The sequence below is a fragment of the Castor canadensis genome, chromosome 2 (genome assembly GCF_047511655.1).
Source record: "Castor canadensis chromosome 2, mCasCan1.hap1v2, whole genome shotgun sequence".
Taxonomy (NCBI): Eukaryota; Metazoa; Chordata; class Mammalia; order Rodentia; family Castoridae; genus Castor; species Castor canadensis.
Genome location: NC_133387.1, coordinates 189,392,179 through 189,416,200, shown reverse-complemented (window position 1 = coordinate 189,416,200; position 24,022 = coordinate 189,392,179). Strand labels below are relative to the sequence as shown.

General features: G+C 37.7%; 1 protein-coding gene across 1 annotated transcript in view; it reads right to left on the bottom strand.

Moving 5' to 3' along the window:
* Window positions 1–24,022, bottom strand: part of Ppp2r1b (protein phosphatase 2 scaffold subunit Abeta) — a 36,138-nt gene that overhangs the window by 10,883 nt on the left and 1,233 nt on the right. The window contains 12 exon segments of the mRNA XM_020165854.2: window positions 2,904–2,995; window positions 3,496–3,638; window positions 3,973–4,127; window positions 8,354–8,414; window positions 12,529–12,702; window positions 13,883–14,017; window positions 14,426–14,496; window positions 14,924–15,038; window positions 15,249–15,404; window positions 18,785–18,932; window positions 19,216–19,448; window positions 23,437–23,537. Coding sequence (XP_020021443.2) covers window positions 2,904–2,995; window positions 3,496–3,638; window positions 3,973–4,127; window positions 8,354–8,414; window positions 12,529–12,702; window positions 13,883–14,017; window positions 14,426–14,496; window positions 14,924–15,038; window positions 15,249–15,404; window positions 18,785–18,932; window positions 19,216–19,448; window positions 23,437–23,537 — 1,584 coding nt within the window.

Genomic DNA, 24,022 nt, shown 5'->3' with positions numbered 1-24,022 from the left:
TGAGGCAAGCAGACAAATCCAAAAAGAGCTATTGCCGAAGCTGGGGACTGGCAAAGGGCCACATCAAGCTCGCTCCTAAGAGCTGAAAATCTTCAATTGTGTCACCAGAGAATAAGAAAGTCTGGTGCCCTTAATAACTTTGAACCATGCGTGCAACACATTGTAGGACAGATTTTAAAACCCATTCATTGAATACATTTTTATTGAGCACCTACTATGTACACCAGCCTCAGATCCAGATGCTAGGAACATAGCACACAACAGACAAAAACCTCTGCCCTCAAGAGGTCCTGGAGCTTATATCCTAGTGAAACCAGGACAGGAAAATGAACACATGGATAAAACGGCCAAGTTATAAGCCGAAGAGCAATTCCTGTGAAGAGTAACAGATTTCTTATTCCTTAAGTCAGAAAGAAATAATGATGTTCCTAAGGGGTCATCAAAAAAAAAAAAAGGGGGCCCTGCTGTGTTATATGGCCAGAGTTTGAGAAAGCAAAGCAAGGGTTCACTGCCTGTCCCTTGAACACTCTTAAGGCAGAAAGGTAAATGCATAACTCTGGGAAAAGGAGGGGCCCAAGGACATGTAAAAATCAGTTCTCAAGCCAATGGGATTTCCAAAGAGTGAAGCAATAACTCCAATGCAAATCTGTTTAAAAAATCAAGACAAAAGTCTCTCAAATTCAATGAAGAGGATATATTTGCAGGTCATAAAAATAAGAACCATGAAACCAAAGTTAAAATGTTTAAAGCATAATACTTTAAGATACTAAAATGAAAATATAAGAAAGACCTTTGCTCAAGAAAATATTTAATCCTTGGCCTGAGAAGTCATAAAATGGAAACATACTACAAGATAATTTGTTATTTGAAGGATAATAACTTCTGATTTAAATTTTCTGTTCTGCTTTTCTAAGGTAAGACAAATTTGAAAGAATTTAATCAAACTTGGTTTTATGGAATTATTTAATGTACAAAGTTTTATAGATATCTTTGGGCCTTCACAAAACAAAACAGGGCTTGGCAGATTTAAAGGATGTTGTAAGTGAACTCAACAATTCAAAACCCAAAATGGAAACACCAAACTACAAAGCAAGATGCACTAAAGAAAAATTACAGGAAGACCTCATTAACTAAAATTCATCAGAGACCAGGCAAGTCTTATGTGAAAATCAATATTTAAATTCTCCATGAAATACAAATATGTATGTATATTTCAAGGATAAAAAGAACACTGAATTCTTTTAAAAAAGTGTGAACTCATGGGAAGTATGTGATGTAATTGAAAAGAGTGATTGAACAGGCATGCCCAGTGACAATCAGGTAATTTTAGAGAGCTTGACAACTGTTTAAGTAGTACATCCTATCAACCTGCTTCAGCAAGCCCTTCAGCTTAACCTACTTCCTTAAGCTCCAGGAGGAATTAACGAGGTTTTACTGTAAAAGTAGGAAAGCAAACATTTTAAATAAAATTCAAGCATCACCCATACCAAAAACTTAGCAATGAAATTTCAATTTGGAGAGCTACTGCACAATGTAGCCAGGATAAGATATTACCATCACTGGAAGAACCAGGTAGAGTAAGAAACACATACGGTATTGTTCCAGTGGTTCCTACACTCATTTAAAACACAAAGCTACAATCTTACTGAAGCAGAACTACTGCTTAGTAGGAGGCACTAAAGCTAAAGTTTCTCAGGAGAGAAGAGGATATCTGAAGGCAGTCACAGTGCTGAGCCGCTGAAATTGTTAGGTTTCAACATCACACATTAGCAGCAAGATACATCCAACACTTCAGGTTTCTGAATGGCATGATTACAGTCAAAATTGAGCAAATAAAAAACCAAAGCAACCAATACATAACCCTGAGCTTCCATATTCCCCTCATGTGAGATACTGGGCCAACCATCATAATCCAGGCAAATGTGACTTTCACTACAGTCAAATCTCAAAGTACCTCCAAACCAGAGACTTTATAGAATAAGTTATTCTAAACCATTTACATTTAACTTTGGAATGATGGAAAAGTACAGATATATGTAAACAGTAAAAGAATTGCTCCATTCCATGTCTGGGTCCAAATCCATCCAGGCTTTGTCCGGAATATTAAGTGGCTGGGGCCTGATTCAAAAGTGAAGAGGCAGGAGCCGAAAAAGCATGAAGAGACATCATGAGATGACTGTACCAAATATCAGGAATTGGTCAATAAGAATGACTTAAATAATTATCCCAACAAAGAAATGAGTAAAAACAATCTCATTTCATCTTTAGAAAGAATCAAGTCACTGAAATTTGATTTCTTCTACGTTGTTATCATTTGCTTGGAAGAGATCTTGAAGGTTTTCCAGTTTTTCTCCTCCACCCAGTTTAAGAACACATTGACTAGAAATCTGTGATAAGTATTTAGTAAAGGCTTTTCCCTCCTGTTCCTCATTATGCCAACGCAAGAACTGGAAAATTCCAAACAAAATCAGGTTAGTGGTACAGAAAGTTCATGAATGATCGATCTATGTGAATTTTAAGCATGTAACAATGATCCAAAAGCATGAGACCAAGATCTTCTCATTGTTGTCATTTTCTTCATTCTGCCTATATTGTTCTTTTACTCTCTAGGCTAAACAGAAGTTAAACTTTAAAGACTAGTTAAATCCAAATTAAAACTCTTCTTGACAATAAGAATCATAATCCTACACAATCCTCAACATGGAACTAAGAAAATGGCCAGGTCACTTAGGGTATAGTGGGCCAAGAAGTTTGTAACCAAACAGGGCCCCAGCATTCCAGGAAATCACACCCCTCACTGTCTCTCATGCTTATCACCCTGCCCTTTTACCACACTCACAGGATAGAGATGAGTCCCCAGTAACCAGACCATAAGCTTCAAGTCAGAAAACAGAAATACATACCACTTATAGCTTCCTGTGCAAAATATTTGACATCCATGTCTTCATCCTGACCTAACTTCTGTAATACTGGCTTAACTTCCCCCTGCAAAGCACTAAAATTCAAAGAATTATCTGTAAAAGACAGTCTAGTGGGTCAGAGAAATTCTTTATGGAAATCCTTATGGTAATTATTTTTGGCCTTATAGTAATTTCTAAAGGTTTAAAATAAAAAATATTTTAAAACACATATAAACTTGAAAAATATACCAAATAATTTCTAAAGATTTTCTCAGGAAAACTGGCTTCAGACAATGATCTATGCAAATACAGAGCTTAAATATAAAAGTCAGAGTGCTAGAGGCATGGCTTAAGTGGTAGAGCACCTGTCTAGCAAGCACAAGGCACTGAGTTCAACCCCCCAGTACCACAAAAAAGATTAAAAAAAAGAGAGAGAGGAAAAAAAAATCAAGAGCGGGCACACAAAAATGGTGGCTAAATTATTTTCTTTAAACAATCCCATATTCCAGGTAAAGTGAACATCAATAAACTTAATTTAAGCTTTTATTTCCTACTAAAGTATACTTTTAAAACATGAGTAACATTAAAATCTTACTTGGTATCTAAAATTGGTCCAATTTTTTGGAGAGATTTGGCCACATTGAAACGCACATTTGCTACTTGGTCTCCTGCCATTTTTAATACGATGGGCAGCATCTGCTTAGTGGTTATTTCCTGACCACAGGCTTCAGACAGTGCCTAGAAAAATAAATTAGATGTCACATTCAAAAGACTGAAATCTAGTGAGACAAATATTTAATAAGAAAGCAACTGACTAACAGGAAAATGTTTCTAGCATGAGGAACATCAGGAAGCATTTAAAGAATCAGAGAACTACATCAGAATTTACAACTACATCACAACTTTTAAAATACAAATGTAAATTTTCAAATCAACATATTCTCTCATCTCCTGTTCAAATTAGTACATGAAACATATCTCAAATAGAAGACAGTGCATTCAGAAATACTTGTGAATAAATACTTGTCACTGCTTCAATGTCTGAAATTAGCATTAATTATGTAATACTTACATTAATGCAAAATAAAGTGGTCATCCTGTGCAAATAATTGGGATCATTCGCCATTACTAACACTTTAGGAACAATGGTATTTTGGGCCCACTCTGTACCAAACTTCTGGACTAGCTTCATAAGATTGTTGGTGGCAGCTTCTCGGATGGCATAAACTGCAGAAAGGGTCAAGAACACATTCTCATACTGCTTGCTTTAGAAGCCACGACCTACTTAGATCAACATCAAACATGAACCAAAAACAAAATCTCTGCAAACAGACCCCAAATATACTCATCCAACAATGATAAGCAAGCTCAGCTACAACTCATAGATTTGCTATTTCAAAATATTTATGTCCAAGGGAAAGGGATATGAGGAGCTCATTAATACGCAGGGAAAATTAACAGAGACCCAAGTGCCTACAAGGTTTTACATGTTACAGAAAGAAATCACTGTATACTTTCCTCCAATCACATACTCTTATTAGAAAATGAAAGCTAAGGAACCCCAAGAAATCCCATGGAATAAAGTCAATAATAATGAAGTTTATGATGATGTGTAGTAAAAGTTGTGAAGGCTGTAGGATTTTAGAGTAGAGGGAACAAGAGGTCTGGGAACAGGGAAGACAGACAGTGCACTGGGCCATGAAGATGAGGGAGGATTTGTGTGGGAAGAGAGAAGAGGGGAAAAAAATTCCTGGAAAGGAAAAGTAAAAAGAAATGCACCCAGGGCACAAAGGGAAAAAGGAAAAAGAGAAAAGCTGTGAGATTGTGAGGTCAGACTGTTACAATGGGCCCAGACCACAGAGCACTTTTTGAAAACTACATTTAGACTTGATAACAGTGACGGGTTCAGTGGATTTTTAAAGCAAACCTGTGACCTCAAGACCAATGAGTAGTTTAATTATTCTAGCACTGGTATTATTGATGTCCAATAATCCAGTATTATTGGTATCTAAATAGCAGTGGGTATTTAGATTATTCTAGTAGCTGAGAGAAAGACATCAAAGAAATACTGCAGAGGTCACAGTGGTCATTTACACAACACGTAAAAACTTTAAGACTGGAGCTGAGGCTGCAGCTCAAGTGGTAGGGCAACTACTTATCATGCTCAAGCCCCTGGGTTCAACTTGCTGCTTTTCTATTACAAATGTTTAGGTTGAGTGAGACAAGATGTCAAGTGTCTTCTGTAAATAAATGCGTCTGCTTTAACATCCAATAATTCCATATAAAATAATTTGTCAAAGGCATCATAAAGATCTGAGCTACTATTCTTTCAAAATTAGTTGCCATATAAAGCCTGGTCTATGTCACATCATTTCACAGATGCAGAAGCACGCAAAATTTGGGCTTAGATAACAAATTAAGGATGGTAGGTGCTGATTTCCTTTCACCTGTTTCACCTGGCAGGCCCAACTCTCAAGGAAGGGCAGAAACACTACCCAAGCCACAGCCCCAGTTCTAGACAATCTATGTGAGCCTCTACACAGGAAATGCCCAATCTTTCCCAGTCCTCAGATTCTTCTGGGCAATGACAATGAGAACAGGCAAAACACCACAGATAAGTAACCATACAATTTATTACCAATGCTTAAATTGACCAAAGTCTACAAGAGAAGCAGCCCAGAAGAATGCCTAGAAGCATTCTCTAAGGAGCAATCGCAAATCAATCATTTTATCAGTGAGACAGATTCTTTTCCATCACACACACACACACACACACAGTCTTTGGCTCAACCCCTCCCAAGTTCTTCCTTCTAAGGTGAGGTTAACTAGATCATGTGTTTTCCTTTGATGACTTGAGGTTCTTCTCACCATAATGCCATCATCATAGGAAGGGATTCCTTTACCAAAGTAAGCAGAGACTCGATGAAGCACACATACTCAGCCCTGACCAAGACCTTACTGCACTCATCTCTACTTGGCTACATGCCTACTATGTTCTTGGCTCCTCTCAATTCAGTTGTCAGAAGAGTGCAAACCATTCCACAGTCTGCCTATTTTCTCTCTTCCTGTTTTGTCTGCCTGTCTGTCACGTTCTCTCTTTCCCTCAAGGTCAGGTTGACCTGTAAGGTTTCTTTAAGTGTCTAATTCTATCTATACTCACCAACCTTGACTTTGATACTTTTTCCTTTCTTCTATAAAAAAATAAATTCCCCAGGCTACCAATGTAGCTCAGTGATAGAACACTTGCCTAAGCATGCATGAGGCCCTAGGTTCAATAACCAGCACTGCAAACAATTTTTAATTAAAAAAAATTTTACAATGAGCCCCTTGCTTTGTACAACATATGCTAATATAATTTTTTTAAATTTTAATTACTCTAATCCATCCTTGCCTCCCCGACACACACCCTTACTGGGGATCAAACCCAGGGCCACTGAGCTACATCCCCAGCCCTAAATCCATCCCTTCTGATCAATAATGTCCAGAAAGCCACAGAAACATAGGGTAAGTCATACTTTGTTCCTTAAATCTCTCTGGATTTTTCACAGTAGTCCTGTAATAGTTTAATAACCAGGAGAAATGTTTTTTAAAAACCCAACTAATCAGTGATCACTACATAACTCTCACCTAAAATACAAAAGCAGTTATTTTTCAAGTTAAAAAACATATTAAAATTCTAAAGTATAGTAAAATTCAAAAGCAAAACAACAGAAAACCCCTATGGTTAATTAACAGAAAAACTGCAGAACTGCTACTTCACTGGGTCAAAGAATGCTTGCCATTACCACTTTGGTATACTGCTCCAATAAAATAAAGGTCTCTTCTGCTCCCAAAATCAAAGGAAAAAAAAAATGAGGAAGGAGCAATTAATTTGCACTGAGAAAACAATTATAGATAAAATGATGTCAGGAATTCTTTGTGGAGTAAGAATTAAAAGTCCCTCAAAATAAAAAAACTCAGTCCAGAATTCCAGTTCAAATATAAAAATCTGTTGGGACATGCCATTTCTGCTAACAATAAATATTTATCACAAATAATATAAACACTTCTTAGGATTAAAAAAGAGAGAAAAATTTCTTTCCTGTGACTTAGCAAATTTAGATTTTATTGTAAAATATGATGGCAGGTCATAAAAAGATAACTTTTGAGAAAAAAAGAAATGGGGAAGTCTTCACAATCTAGTTTGAATACACTGGTAATACCCACATATGTGCCTTTACAGAATGTGACATTATTTTCCACACCCTTTCTTTTCACACTCTTAATCGTATGATCTCCCATATGATACAAATGATGCTTTTAACAAAACTACCTACATGTATAAGCAGACACATTCTTTTTTTTTTTTTTTTTTTTGGTGGTACTGGGGTTTGAACTCAGGACCTCAAGTTTGCTAAGCAAGCATGATACCACTAGAACCACTCCACCAGCCATTTTGTGATGGGTTTTTTCAAGATAGGGTCTCCTAACTATTTGCCTGGGCTGGTCTCAAACCAAGATCCTCCTGATCTCTGCCTCCCAAGTAGTTAGGATTACAGGCATCAGCCACTGGTACCCGGCCACAGATATTCTCATTCCTCCCAAATACCTAGCCATAGAGATCCACAGAGGAACAGAGATATAGTTAATACATATATGCAGTATATATAGGAGGCTGCAGACTAAAACAGGATGTCTGTCATATCCACCAAAACATGGAACCAAAGCTCACAGAATAATGTCACATGAGATCTCAAAGTCACACAGAGCAAGTCTAAGCCCACACTAGACCTGGGACCAAATCTAGACCTGGGACCTGGCACAAAAAGTGTCTCCTACCTGCTGCTGCCTTAGAGACAAGACGATACATGCACACACACCTGAGACCTCACCAAAAAGTCACCTGCTCAGTCCTGATGTCCTATCGGACTTGCCCTAAGCTAACACTCAGAAGCAGCAGTCAGGGAATAAGCAGTAAACCTTCCTTTCACCAGAACCAGAGCACACCCAATGTCTCCCACTCCTAAGAATCTGGAATTACACTACCCTACAGTAAACCTCATGTGTACGTCACCTCCAAAAATTCAAGTAGCCATTTCTTCCTACCCGGGTCCTTCATTTGATTCCAATCTCCTTCCATCCCAGTGTAGGTGCTGACACTAATGGCTGATGGCAATTGACATCAAAAGGAATAAGTATGTATGTAACAGAGAAAGTCAGAAGATGACATGAGAGGATGGGTAATAAAGAACAAAGAGATTATTTAATGGACAAATTAAATTTATTAAGTAGAAAAATGACTGAAAGCAATGTCAAATATGTATTCAGAGAAAGCTACTGGAATAATCTAGTTTTCTACATCCCTACATTGTTAAGACAAAATATGTGGTTAAATCATGAAGTGTATGGACAACACAGGATATATGAAAACCCTGGGCTTTCCGTGATAATCTGTTTTTAAGTTATCTACTCACCATGATCCACAAGCCAGGCCATACATAAAGAATTCAGCTTTTCATCGAAAAATTCCACACCCTATGAATAGAGAATATTCCATTAATACACATCTCTAAAGTTTAGGAATCAAGACACTCTACTTATATTACACAAAGATTACTAAAGACTAAATACTTGTTTTCAAACAAGCTGAATTCATGAAACAACCAGAAAAGTAATACCATGGGATTTACAAAGTATAAATCTATTTTACTGGACAGAAATCATAAATAAACAACCATGAGTGGGTGGAGTATCTCAAGTGGTAGAGCACCTGCCTAGCAAACATGAGGCCCTAAATTCAACCCCCCAGTACCACAAAATAAATAAACAAATAGCTGAGGGGGAGGGTGGTATGCACCACCCAGCTCTCAGGAGGCTGAAGCAGAAGGATCGTGAATTCTTGGCCAGCCTGGATTACCTAGTAAGACCATCTCAAGAAAAAAAAAAATCATAAACAAAAGAAAACATAAGTGCAATGGCATCAGCCCTGCTAGGCAGAAGAACAGGATGGCCAGAAGCTAGACACAATACTGCAGAGGAGTGGGAAGAAAGCAACTAGACAGTCTTCCAAGCAAAATCTACATTACTGGTAAAAATAAATTATCCAGGAAAATACCTGTCAATAATAATAATTCTCAGTCATGTTCCCTTTTTTGGTTAACTACATAACAAATCCTTAAGGCTGCGACAATGGGAGAAAGCAACAGAGGGAGAAAAAGGCAGGCACAAGTGCACAAGGCCGGAGCCTCAGCATGAAGTTACCAGTAGAACCACCTGGCTCTCCCAGCCCAGCTCCTCATGACTGTCAACCGGGCAGCCTCAGCACAGGGCGAGTATGAGCTGTAGGAGTCATTTACACAGGCCTCTCACCCCAGGACTTCCACACCACGTGTGGAAGCACAGTGAACATCTTTCCTGGGGCCTTCCTGTTGGGGTCTAGTAAGTTTAGTCTTTTGATTCTTTGAATTCTACACAAGTTCCTGATCCAGTGATTATGTATTTTAAAAATAAAGGCATGAACTATAAAGGTCTGTGCTTTGAAAATAGTACTTGAATGGCATCACCTAACAGACCATTATGAACAGGTTTTGGGAACTAGACCATCAGTTCAGCTCTCAAAGATTTTTCATTTCAGGTTGAGGATTTTCCTTCAGTCTTAATTAACTTTAACTTTTATTCCCTGATTTTTGTGATTTAACTTTATATTTACTCTTTATGGTCTATAAGGCAGACCATGTATAGTCTTTAGAGAATTTTGTATGTTGAATGAATTATCAAAAATATTTTACACATAAAGAAAAATTAAGAACTGGAGACTATCATGTTAAACAAAGTAAGACTATCATGTTCACAAAGACAAAGGTTGAATGTTTTCTCTCCCATGTGGAAGATAGATCCAAAAGATAAACAAATACACAAATACAAAATCATACATATGTATAAATGTTGGGAGCCATGAGCCACAATCTGACAAGGTCAGAGACTGCAGGTACACCACATCTCTCACTGGGGTTTTAGGGAAACATGGAGTGGCTCCCTTTGTCTGGAGAAAAGAAACATTAACCTGAAGATATTTATTTATGAAAGGCCAGGAACAGGGCAGCATGCCCTTGGCAACCAGGCCTGGGATTTGTGTATGTGAAACAAGGAGAAACTAGGTGAAACCAGGAGAGTCCAAGTTTTTTTTATGAAACCAGGGAGTTTTGAAGCGAGGACATTATTTTCAGGTAGAGGGCATTGTTTCCCAGGCACAGAAATTCTCCTTGCAGTGTATAACTTCCAGCTTTGTACTACTTATAAGCTTAATGCAAAAATAAAAAATTTGCCAGTTTGGTCATCAGCCTTCTGGTCCTAAAACCTCTGTGATCCTAGCAAAAAAGGCACCCGAACCTTAGACCCTGCGATCTGGACACACGGACACACACACACACTCCCCCCCCACCCCCCGCCCCGAAAACAGGTTTGCAATCATGGAACTGTTTGAGGGGACAAGGGAAAGAGGGAAAAAAAGAGAAAAAGATAGAGTGAGTAATACTGAATACACTGCATCTGTGTAGGAAGACCGCATAACTAAACACAGGTGACTAACAAGGGGTTAGGGGAAAGGGGTAAGAAAGAATAATAGATGATTAAAGTACAACATATTTACAGGTGAAATACCATAGTAAAACCCCTTTGAACAATGAATAAACAAATAATGAAGTACAGACAAGAATGTAAAATAGGTCCCATTAGGCTGGGAATAGTGGGAGCGGGAGGTGAATGAAGAGGTTAAAAGAGGGTATATACAGTGGATGTACTTTACATACTTGTATAAAAACAGAACATTCATACCTGTCAAAATCATTTTAAGTAGAGGGAAGGAGGATGAGGGAGAATGATGGTGGGGGGTGAACCTAACTAAGGTGCATTGCAAGCACATATGGAAACATCACAGTGACACCCTCTGTACAATAAATACATGCTAATAAATTTTTTTTAAAAAAGAAAAATTAAGGAGAATATATATTCTAACAAGAAGTTTAAAACTGAAAATCAAAATGTCCCATAGCGATGTTTATCACCCCTGTCAGACAGGTATAAGCCAGCCAAAGTCACCATGTGCCTTGCTTCCATACTGCTCAGTATAAGTTAGCAGTGCTTGGAGACTTTCAAGGTTGAGGGAGAGAAGAGGTTAAAAAGAAATGGTGCTGCTGGACTCCAGTAGCTCATGCTTGTAACCCTAGCTACTCAAAAGTCAGGAATCAGGAGCATCACAGTTCGAAACCAGCCAAGGCAAATAGTTTGCGAGAACCTATTTCAAAAATATAAAAAACATCACAAAAAGCACTGGCAGAGTGACTCGAGATGTAGGCCCTCAGTTTAAACCCTTCTCCCCACACACACACACAAAAAAAGATACTAAAATTCACCCTCCCTACAGTCTTCAGCAAACCTATTAGCCACTGCTGCTAATGGGTGGAGAGTGATCTCTGACAGTTAACCAATGAAGGACAGAAAATGACCTTCAGCATTTAGAAGTAACAGTGGACAAGGATGACAAGATGACTTTGCCTGACCCTTTTAGATCTGCTAATTATCTTTGGCATCCATTTTGAAGAATGGCACACTTCAAATGTTATAAACATACTGCCTCAAACATCCACAAAGATGCATGTTCATACACTAAATACAAAACAAATTCAGTGGTCCAAGAAAAGAAAAAATAAACCCCATAAACTATGGAAGTGGGGCAGAAGGATGAAGCAAACCATAGTAATGTCAGCAGTACACTGACACAGAGTGTGTTAAATAAGTTTTTATTTAATAAAATTTATAAATATTTATTTAATATTTGAGATAGTAAAAATAAAACAATTTTTATTCAACAATCAACAATGGTCAAGTGCCTAATTTATTACAGGCACTATGGTAAGCCAGCAGAAATGGAACACCAAATACAGTCTCTTGTCAACTCTCCAATTATATCCTAACATTTACAATACACTGTTATTAAGTACTATCAGCAGGAGTAAGGGTCTATGAAAGTTAGTACTATCTAAGACACCTACTGAAACAGAAAATATGTGGAACAATGGTCCAGCTTTGAAATTTTCATTACAGTAGTATGAGAGTAAAACTAATAATGAAACTCAACAGTTAACAGACACTGTGATAACGTGGACTCTGGCCAAGCTTTTCTATATGGTGTTCCTCAACCACTTTTAATCACAATGTAGGAAAAATGGTTCCTAGGGACATTTTGCTTAGAACACAAGCAACCAGAGAAGCTATCTTGAACAAAAAGTGAAGCTGACTTATCTTGAAACCATACTTCCTTCGGTTTTTCGTGGATTACTCCTTAAGAGTCACATAGGCGTTAGACATTATAAAATTTATGTTCCATATACCAAGAACTGGATCATATTCTTCTGTGGCTTTGTTGTTCTATGGTAGTGGTAAAATGATATGTATTTCTATAATACCTTTCTGTTAAAAGTTAATGTACTAATGAAAATAAAAACCATCCTATAGGCAAGAAGAACAAGCTTATTATACTTTTGTGCATCTAAATAAACAAAATCATATGGACTATTTTGGCCTCCTACTTGCCATGGTAAAGCTCCACTGTTTGACCCAACCCTCCAGTTCACAGAGCACACATCCTCACCAGCTGGCCCGCCAGCAGTGGCATATACTCAATGATGGCAAGCCGGACCCTCCATTTGGCATCTTCAGCCAGTTCCACTATGGCAGGAAGGAGAGACTGAGAGAGCTGACGGATTCCAATCACTTCATTTACACAATCCAAATTGGAGATGATATTCAAACGAACTTCAGGACACTGTAAGTACAAAAGTCCCCAGAGACCACATTTAAAAATTAAGTCCTCTCCACAATGTTCTCCTATCAAGATTAAGATTTAAAAGTGTGAAGAAAATTTAAAATTAAAAAGGATTGACTCTGGTGGAAAAAAAACGTACAGGGCTAGGGGTGTAGGTCAGCATGCACAACCCCTAGATTCAATTCCTAATACTGAGGAAAAAAAAAAAAAAGCATAGCATAAAGGAAATAGTGAATACTGAGTACATATGTAATTCAACACACATAAATGTAAGTGATCTTAACCAGAACTTCCTGTGAAAAGTCTACAGGACAGCAAAGAGCACAGGCTCTGGAATTAAATTACATGTACTCAAGTCTCCTGTCATTGCCAAGAGATCTCAGGCAAAATCCCTCTGTGCCTCAGCTTCCTCATCTGGAAATGGTAGTACAAGAAAGATCTATGTCATAAGACTGTTGTATTACATTTAGCAATATACACAACGAGCTTAGTATCATGTCTGGCACATATCAATCATACAACATATATGTTAGCTATCATTATATAAAAGACATTTTTAAGCACAGATACATTAGCTTGAGAGGTAAGGAACCGGTAAATACAAAGCAAAACTTAAACAGAGAAGATGAACAGACATTTTTAGGCTTGTACCCACATTCTGGGGAATCTGTAACCCCCTACCCAAACAGTGGGATTGTCAAAAGTTTAAAGTAAGTTATGATGGGGTTTTTTGTTTGTTTGTGTTTTTGGTGGTACTGGGATTTGAACTCAGGTCTTCATGCTTGCAAAGCAGACGCTCTCTGGCATGAGTCATGCCTCTAGCCCTTTTTGCTCTGGTTATTTTTCAAATAGGGTCTTGTTTTTACCCTGGCCAGCCCAGACCACAGTATTCCTATTCTAAGCTTCCTGGCCATAGCTGGGACAATAGGCGCACATCACCATTCCCAGCTATTGGTTGAGATAGGTTCTTGCTAATTTTTTGCCCAGACTGGCCTCAAACAGAAATCCTCCAGGATTTCAACCTTCCAAGTAGATAGGATTACAGGCATGAGCCACCAGCACCGCTAGTTATGTTTTTGGAGTTTTTTAAAATCCATTTCCATATTTTAGCTCCTACTTTAGCAAATGCCCAAACCAAAATCACATTATCAAAGGTAAGAGAACTGATAGCCAGACTTACCTCATCCTTTAACTGAGCTAAAAAAAGAGGTAGAAGATGTTCAATGGTATTCTCTTTGCCCAAAATGGTAGATAGTCCCATAATTACAGAAGCTAGAGCTGATTTGACATGTTGATTGGTATCAGATACTAATTCCTAAAATATAATAAAAATTAAAAGACTCTTTTTTGCAAGACAACAGAAACCTCCACATCATCTTCCAAGGAACTTAAGGAGAGCAATATTTCAATACATTATTTGACAATGTCCCCTCAGCCGATGTTGGGTAACAGACTGAAGCACCAAAGAACATTTTAGAATTACAACAGGCATTAATAACAATAAATAGCATCACAAATTTAACATATCTACCTCACCACCTTTAACTTCAATAACTTTAAAGGAAAAAAATGGAGGTAAGATATATCTGCACGGGCGGGAGTTGTAACTCACATGCGCCTGCCTTACAAGCATGAAGCCCTGAGTTCAACCCCCAATGCCAAAAGAAAAAAAAAAAAAAAAAAAAAGACAAAGTAAGGCAAAATAAAATGAGGTTACATTTACCTTTATGTAGGGCAGAATATGAGTCATAATTATGGTCTCTCTACCTTCAATGGGCAAGTTCTCACAAAGTTCTGAAGAGATAATAAATAGAAAATTAGTGCTCCCACACAGCCATTTTCAAGAAGTCAAATAAGTAAACTTAATTAGGATTTTTCAACAAGTGCAAGTTAAATCAAATCATATTTTTAAGTCAATAAGCTCTAATGGGAAAAATGACTCTCACTTTAAATGAAATAGTCTATCTTTAAGTCCTTGTATACAACAGAAATCCAACCTGCAAATACGTTTTTTACAGAAAAAAGATAAATAGTTGTTTGGTTTGAAATATAAAGTAGCTTTATAAGACAATGTGAAATTTTCACACATTGAAATCATTTCTGTTTATTTGAAACATACTCAAGAATATTTTTAAAAAGAGCAAAATTTACTAACATTAAAAAAAAAAGAGACAGAGCACCCAAATAAATGACAAGTGTTACCACATAAACTGAACTCAACCTTTTACTTTGTGGGCAGCGGCTGCTCGAACTTCAGCTTCACAATCTTTAAGTAGGTTCTGAAAGGCGGGAATGAGGTCATTTAGGGTGATTCTAGGACCCACAGCTTTCTGGAGCTTAAAAAAAAATTTTGAACTGGTTTAATGCATATTAACAAAATAATTAGAAAATAAAATACTGTAATCTTCAAGTGTATTTTTACAATACTTCCCACTCAAAAGAATTCAAAACATTTCAGTACAACAGAGAATGTTTCTTTTTAAATATTTTTTTGGGGGTGGAGGGATGTCCTTAAATACTTCAAAATGCCACTACAATAATTTTACCTCTGAAAATTTGTCAGCTACCATATAGCGAACTCGCCAAGATTTATCTTCTGCTGCTTGCCGAAGGGTAGGCATTACCAAGGCCTCAAGGTCATCCTGAGATAGTAACTGGGCAATACTGACACAAGCTTCCACAGCTAGGAGACGTACTGAATCCTAAAGGAACAAAATTTCTGTTAGACAATATTTATGGAGAGCCATGGGGCCATGTGTCATATGCAGCAGTGCTATTGTAGGTATTACTTAAAAAGGGGGGGGACACCATATGTGGTTTGAAGTAGTTGAATAGCTGCTCCCTTCACCTAGAATGGCATGTGAAAGCTATAAATATACAAGTGATTTTATTCAAGAACAGCAAATTACCTTGGCTAGGATGCAGTTTTTATTAAGGAAAGTGAAATGAAATATAAAGATTAAATGTAAAAAAGAACATTTTAATAATGTATTCAAAGCTTTACTGTAGAAGGAAACTGAGGGATAAAAATGATAATCAGACATGAGTAATTTATTTATAACAGATTAGAACAGAGAAAAAGAGGCCAGGGGTTTGAACTTTGACCTTGATGCTTATAAAAGCAGGCACTCTACCACTTGAGCCACACCTCCAGTCTGGGAAATCACTTAGGAAGCTCAGTTTTCAAACTTCACAGTTTGCAGTAGGATTCACAGGAGTTTTGGCATGAGAATGATATAACAAAGGAAAAGTTAGTTTAAAAAAAAAAGTGGAAAATAAATGTTGAAGATCAAAAACAAACTTTGAGGTAACCATGTCTAGAAAAAAATCAGAAATGTATAGGATTAATGAACTCAGTTATGCAACTATAAACTGCCAAATGCCAATGCACCAACTAACTATACGTCCTTTGAGCAAGAAGAAATATATAATTAAAACTCAACTGGACACTAGGAATTGAGGCGGTAGACTTGGGAATCACAGAAACTGAAACATGTAAATATGTGAACACCCAAGTGAAACAGGACAAAAAACTGAATTTATCAATGCACAAATATGTGGAATATACATAACCAAGAGAAAGATGACAGTGACTCCAACTTTCCAAAATACTGGAAAAGTACATCGTGCTGGAGGTATGATTCAAGTGGTAGAGCACCTGCCTAACAAATAACCTGAGTTCAAATCCCATTACTGCCAATAAAAAAAAAAGAAAAAGAAAAAGAAATACATCAACAATAATTGACCATATATGCCTACGACACACTCACTGCCCTGCTCTGTTTCCAAAATGAGCAGGTAAAAAAGACAGAATTAGGTTCTTGGTAGTGACCACTGAGCTATTTCTAGATTTTGAAAATGATGCTGAATCAAGGAATTACTGTTACCTACAGAAATATATGCCAGCAAATTCTTGTTATCACTTCTCTTTCAGAATCTGATATTCTCCCCGTATCTGTTCCTCTTCCACTGAATCTTAGCAATGATACCATCATTCATCCAGATGCTCAAGTCAAAATTCTAGACCTTGATTCCTCTTCCCTCAGCCAAGGCAACAGTGCTAAATTGTTTAACCTCTATCTTCACTATTAGCACCTGAGTTCACAACCATCACCTCTTGCCTTATTATTCTAAAAGTCTAATTCTGTGTCTATTCTCCTCCTTTTCACTCATTCCACCTAGAAGCCAGAATTGATCATTTAAAAATGTAAATTACACCATGTCATCTCTGCTCAAAATCTCAATGGAGTCTCACTGCATCTACAGAAGAAAATCAAAACTCTACTCTGATTTAAAGCTCTGACCCTATTCATCTTCTCCAACCTCACCTCTTACCAGAGTCTTTCCACCACTATATTCCCACCTCAGACCTTTACGCATGTCCTCTCCTCCTGAAATTCTTTTTTCCTAGAACTCTGACACTCTACAAAAAGGACTGGACAATATTTTTTTTCATGTTTTGGTTAATGTCACTTCTGAGTCCTCTCCTGACTAACCAGTTGATACCCTATAATCACTCCCTATTATGCCAACCTAATTAATTTTTATAACATTTACCCCTGATATTTATCTGTTTATTGTTGCTTTTCTCTATTAAAACATAAACTCCATGACAGCAGGGCCTCTGAATACCTTGTTTAACAATGTATGCCAGCACTAGAACAGTGCCTGATATAGAGTGGGTAATTATTTTTTCAATGAATGAATGAGTCTTTTATTAGTGGTCAGAAGGAACACACACATACATATTTTGCAATAAAGCATTTAATATTTTTTGAGCATCAAATGCTACTATTAGCATACCCCCATCCAAAAATATCAAACCTAAATTTCATGAAGCCTCTAGGTCAAGGGTGAAGAAAACAATGGTCATAATTTTCATAAGGTTTTAACAGAATACTACCATGTTTGTTGGTGTACGTATTCTCTACAGCTGCTCTTGCACAACAGCAGAGTTGAATAATTACAATAGAGGCTATCCGACCCACAAAGCCTAAAATATTTACTAGTCAGCCTTCACAGAAAAAGTTTACAAACCCCTACTCTAGATTCAACTACCATTTTGCAGGACATACAGAAGACATGTTCATGCCTGTAATCCTAGCTACTTGGGAGGCTGAGATTGGGAAGAACCCGGTTTGAAGCCAGTCTGGTCAAATAGTTCATGAGACCTTATCTCCAAAATAACTAGAGAAAATGGACTGGAGGGCAAGCATGAAGCCCTGAGTTCAAACCCCAGTTTCACTGCCCCCCCCCAAAAAAACCCTAAAAACAAGTAGCAGGTAAAAAATTGCCAACCTCCTGTATCTATGTACTCAACCAAGTATGGATTGAAACTATTTGGAAAAAATTCTGTCTATATTGAACACATACAGACTTTTTCCTGTCATTATTCCCTAAACAATGTAGTAACTACTTACACATCACTTATGTTGCACTAGGCCTTGTAAGTAGTCTAGAGATTGTTTAAAATATACAGGAGTCTAAACACAGCAGCATGCAACTACCACACCATTTTACAAAAGGGAATTGAGCATCTGCAGACTGCAGCATCCTCAGATGATCCTGGAACCAATCCACCCCCTCCATATAGAGAAACAGCCAAAATTAAGTACATTAGTAGATGTTTGCTATTTTTATTATTTTTCTATACCAAAGAAATCCAGACACTTGGATTTAAAGCTGTTATACCAAGTAGTTCCATACACTAGTACAGAGGCCAAATGGCTTTCTAAACATAATACATGCTTATTCATCTCAAAGTCTCCACATCACAATACAGCCTGCAATTCCCAAAGGTATACAATCCTTTGATGCGGTTTTGTTCTTCCTTTCTATTATTATGGCTACCATTTCCTCTTTGACTCCCTCTTCTTTTAACAACTGCTAATGTAAGGGAGAAAATCATGGTCTTGTTAAGAAAGAAATGTGACACTGAGATGAGTCATACCAGGCCTGAATTAAGCATTAACTTTGCAGAAAGGACCTACCATAAGAACCAAAACACCCTAAAGAAATATTTAAAATGTTAGAGGGGAGGAACACATAGATCTGTGCCTCTTAAATACTAGAATTGATTTACCTGTTCATCTGAAGCTAGATTAGTGAACAATGGAACAATTTCAGTTTTCACACTGTCTAATTCCAAAACTTTCGCAAATTCACCCAATTTGGAAGCAGCAGCGCGTCGTACCATTGGTGTGTCATCTGAGCACAAAGAATGGAAGTGCCTATAGCAGAAAACAAGGAAGGTATTCCTGTCAAATACTATGGTTTTATTAAACATACCCAACATAGAAAGATACTGAAAAAAATTGTCTCTTACAAATATCAGTGATTAGGTTTCTACTCAAAGAAGGAACAAAAATAAAACACTGGTATATTCAAATGAATTTTTAAAAAAAATGGCACAACCCAACTACCCCGGTATGGAAACATCATTCAGGGTCATGTGTAAAATCTCAGCTATGACTACCCAATAACCCCAAATACTAAAAAATAAGTGTATCTTACTGTCTAATTTCTGCCTTGACAGCATTTGAAGCTCTGGGATAGCAAACGCTGAACAAACCACAAGCTGATGTGCGAGAAGTGAACCAATCGCCACTTGCTAGGCGTTTCACCAGAGGTACAAAATGAGCTTCCAAAGCTACAGGAGTGTGCTCCTGGGAGATCTGCCTCAGGGACTCCACAGCCTTGTCTCGAACAACAGTCTCTTCCACAGTCGCCAGACTTTCCAAAGGAGGCTGGACAGTTCAAAAAGGAAAACCAGAGAGGGAAACTTATTGAATGAGGTTAGATACAGATTGTCACCTTTAATGTGGCTGAAGGGAAGAGGGACATGTAACCAGAATGTTAGCTACTTCATACCAAATGGTTACTTTCAGTTCACACCAGGATAACATATGGTATAGTCAACCTGGAGACACGACTTCTGTTGAAAAGCCAAGATCCCATGTCCCAGATGGCAATTCCCAGATGGTGTCTACAATATGACACAGTGTAAAAGACTTGACACAATATTAATATTACTGGAAGCTGAATCATTAAGTTTAAATGATATGTAGCCAAATTCAGACAGAATTGTGTGTATTTCCTTAAGAGTAAGTACAAAAATACAACCAACATTGGGCACAATTACATGATGACATCTTGTCAGACCACTGAATCCACAGCTTTTTAAGCACTACCCTACCACTCCTGGAGGTTCAAGCAACCCTGTCTACTAGCTCATGCCATCACTTTATCTAACCCATAAAAGGCCGATACATTCAGAATCTTTCCATAAACCAAAGAGCAGGAATTTCTGACAGAACAATCAAATGAAGAGTAAAGAAATGGTAGGACATCTTGCTTGCAGCTTTAGAAACAGAAGAGACCAAAGGGGTTGAGAGCCTAGTCTAGGGTCAGAAATTGAATATGCCAATGGCCCCCTGAAAAGTGAAAACAGGCTGGTTCTCTGAACCTAAACCTTTCTGCATTTGCATTTGGTCCATATAGATTCAGCATCCACCACAAACTACAAAGGGTAAATCACAAAATTCCACTTGGAGAAATGACCAACAGAGTGAAACAAAAGAATAATGACTCAAAATGAAATGTCTAATTATACAGTTCAAAAATTATTTGGTCAGGTGACAATGGCTCACACATGTAATCCTAGCTACTCAGAAGGTGAAGATTAGGAGGATCAAGGTTCCAGGACAGCCTGGGCAAAAAAGTTCACAAGACCCCGTCTCAACAGAGAAAGCTGGACAGTGATACACACTTGTCATCCCAGCTACAGTCTAGGTCAGCCTAGGCAAAATAAGATCCCATCCCAAAATAACCAGAACAAAAAGGGCTAGAGGCTTGGCTCAAGGCTCAAGAAGTACAGCATCAGCCTAGACTTAAAAAAAAGTTACAGAGGTAGACAGTTCTGTATTATAGAGGGTACTCTATACCTCCATCGGGGTACAGCTTAAGTAAGGCCCAGAACTGCCAAAAAAAAGAAAAGAAAAAAGAAGGAAAGAAAAGATACTACCTCTTACCTGAATCTTTCATTATCTATCCCGCCTGTTATGACTTCCGCTCACACAGTACCCCTGGATTACCTCTAACACTACTACAAGATAAGACCAAACTCCAGAGAATTGCTTGTGAGTTGTCTCTTGAGTTGAAGTCTGCCCACTTCTCCGTGTCCATTTCTTACTGGCCCCTGGTGACCATTCCTGTCTACTCCATCTTCAATTCTTCATACTTCAGCAGTTTTGAATTCAACAAGTTTCACAGTTCCGAGGGCAGACAAAATGAACTATCTGGGCAGTTGGTACCAGTGGGAGTGGGGAGGATGTGGGGAAAGGGTGTTAGGGGGATGAATATGATGCAAACACTGTGTACACATGTATGTAAGTGGAAAAATGAGACCTGCTGAAACTATTCCAGGAATGGGGGGAAGGGGAGAGAATGATGGAGATAGTGAATTCAAGTATGATATATTTGATAAATTGTTAAGAACTTTTGTAATTGCCGCAATGTACCCCTAGCACAATTTAAAAAAAAAAAGAAGAAAACAAACAAAAAGATGGTGAAGCAGAGTCCTGAAATAAGGAACCTAGGAAAAAAAAAGCTTCACAGTTCCAAGCCTATGAAACTCATTCTTTCAATAAATGATTACTGTTGTAATCTAGCTCTAACAATATGAAGAAACAGGTAAACAAGTTTCCTTGCTTAAGGGGAGTTTACAATCTACTGCAGAAAAATACAATGAATCAAGAAAAATTTAGATGGCAACTAGTACTATATAAAGAAATAGAACCAGATGAAGTGATAAGGAGTGACTGTGACGCTATTTCAAGTTGGGTGATTTGGGAAAGCCTCTCTGATGAGTTCAAGTCTGCATGACAAGGAGCCAGCCACAGAAAGCTCAAAATAGCATTTCATTAGAGGCAGTACCTGGGCAAAGGTCTTATGGCAATAATAAAATTGTTTTTATTCAAAGAAATGAAAGAAGACCAAAGAGAAGGGAATGAAGTTATCAAGAGGGACTATGATACATGATAAGCCTATAAAGGCATATCACAGAAAGGTTTTGTAAGCTAAGTTGTCAGGTTTGGATTTCTAGGAGCTATCACAGACAGTGATCCATCTGGTAGGTGAAGAGTGAATTGTAGGTCTGGGAGGGAATACTGGAAGGCAACTACAGATGCTCCTTCACTATCAATGGAATTACATACAATAAATCCATCATCAGTCAAAAATACCTTAAGTCAAAAATGCATTGAAGCCTAACCTATAAGCATCACAGTTTAGGCCCAAGTACACTGAAGAGTACTGCCTTGTCTACCCTTGTGATTGTGTGCCTGACCCGGAGGGAGCTCAGTTTGCTGCCAATACTGGGCTACATATGAGAGTAATGTGCCAAATACTGCTAGTCCCAGAAAAGATCAAAATTCAAAATTTGAGGTAAGTTCCACCGAATGCATATCATTTTTGCACCACTGTAAGTCAAAAACTCCTAAGTCAAACCATCATTAATCAGGGACATCTGTAGTTAGGAAAATACTGCAGTAATCTAAAGGAAAAACCATGGTACTTTGACTAGGGCAGCAGTAGTAAAGAAGGAGAGAAGGGACTGACTTGAAATACATGTACAATCTATAGGAGTTACTAATGGATTAGAGGTGGGGAAGGAAAGAGGAGTTAGAATACCTTGTATACATTCTAGGGCTGGGAAGGCAGCTTAATGGTAGAGTGCTTGCCTAGCACACACAAAGTTGTGAGTTCAATCCCCAACATAGAAAGGAAAAAGGGAAAAGAAAGGAAGAAAAAAAAGAAAAAGTATTCTAGGTTTTTATCTCTTTAACAATTAAATGAGAAGCATTACTCTGGGAAGAAAATTGAGCTCTGTTGTAGGTATATATGAAATATCTGTTTGACATCCAAATAGAAAAATTACAGATATATCACAGATAAATATATAGTGCATAATAAATCTATCAATTTCTATAAACTTACACTTATCTACTTATCTATCTTCTCTGGAGTTGGCATCATGTACACAATATTTAAAACCCTAAAGCATACTTCCCACCTTATCCAACTGTTGAATTCTCAGTCATCCTTTAAAATCTAGTTCAAACATCATCTCCCAAGAAGTCCTGCCTGATAACCCAAAGCTGATCCCTTTCTGTTCTCTATTACTTGTGTACTTTGCATGTGCTTATATTCTCCAGTTAAGATGGTGCAGTAATTATTTGTTTACACAGAAAGACACAGGCTTCATTCCATCTGCACTGGTCTTTAACATTAATGGTGTAACTACAATGTGCCTGATACAGTGGGCTTCTCAACAAATGTCCACTAACTTGAACTCATCAAATTCACAAACTAAATCAAAAGCAAAAGGTACACAGTTACAGAAAAAATACTTCCAGATGAAAATTAAGACTTCCAATTTCAGAGGACGGGGAGGAAACCTATACAAATAATCAAATCCTTTTCCTTCCTGCCTCTAACAAGTAAGTCTACATAGGCAGAAACAAGTATTTCTATTCAGTAGAGAAAAAAATAAGAAGGTTTGAGTTCAAAATTCTCTCAACGACTAGCATTTTGACTATCTGTCCATAAGATCTGTATAAAAATACTGCATAAAACAGATCTGCATAAAAAATACTGCAGTATCTATCACCAAACAATGTATCCTGTATACTACATAAGTTCTAGAAGGAAGGCTGGTAGCAGGTAAATACTCACCAGCAGACAGTGGGCAAAGTCAGGACCTCCCACCAGGCCAGTGAAATTTCCCAGCTGTTCTGCAAGAGCTAAAAGCACCTCATCTTCATCATAAATTGTATCTGGAAAGGAGAACAATCAGGTATTCATCAACAAGGACCAGTGGCCCTAAGCTGGACACAAACAAAAGTAGGAATAGACTCGACTTGTTAATAGTGAGATGGTCCAGTCACAACCCTAAAAGCATTTTCTTCCTTCTCTTAATCAACAGTCTTCCTGCGTCTGTTTTACAGAATTAAGAAATTCATACTCCCATACTAAGTACTTTCCCATTAGCACATTATTAAACACTTTGGTCTGCTTCTTCTGCATAGAAAGTACAGGCTCAACTTAGTACTTAGTGGTACTTTGGGTAACAAACTCTAAAAATAAAACAGTCAAAGTTTCAAAAGTCACTGAGAAAAGAAACAGAATGAAGGATGTCCATTTTTTTTTTTTTTGCTTGCTTGCTTTTTGAGTCCTGGGGTTTGAGCTCAGGGCCTTGTGTTTGCTAGGGAGGTATTCTACTACTTGAGCCAAGTCTCCATGCCTTTTTACTTCAGGTTAT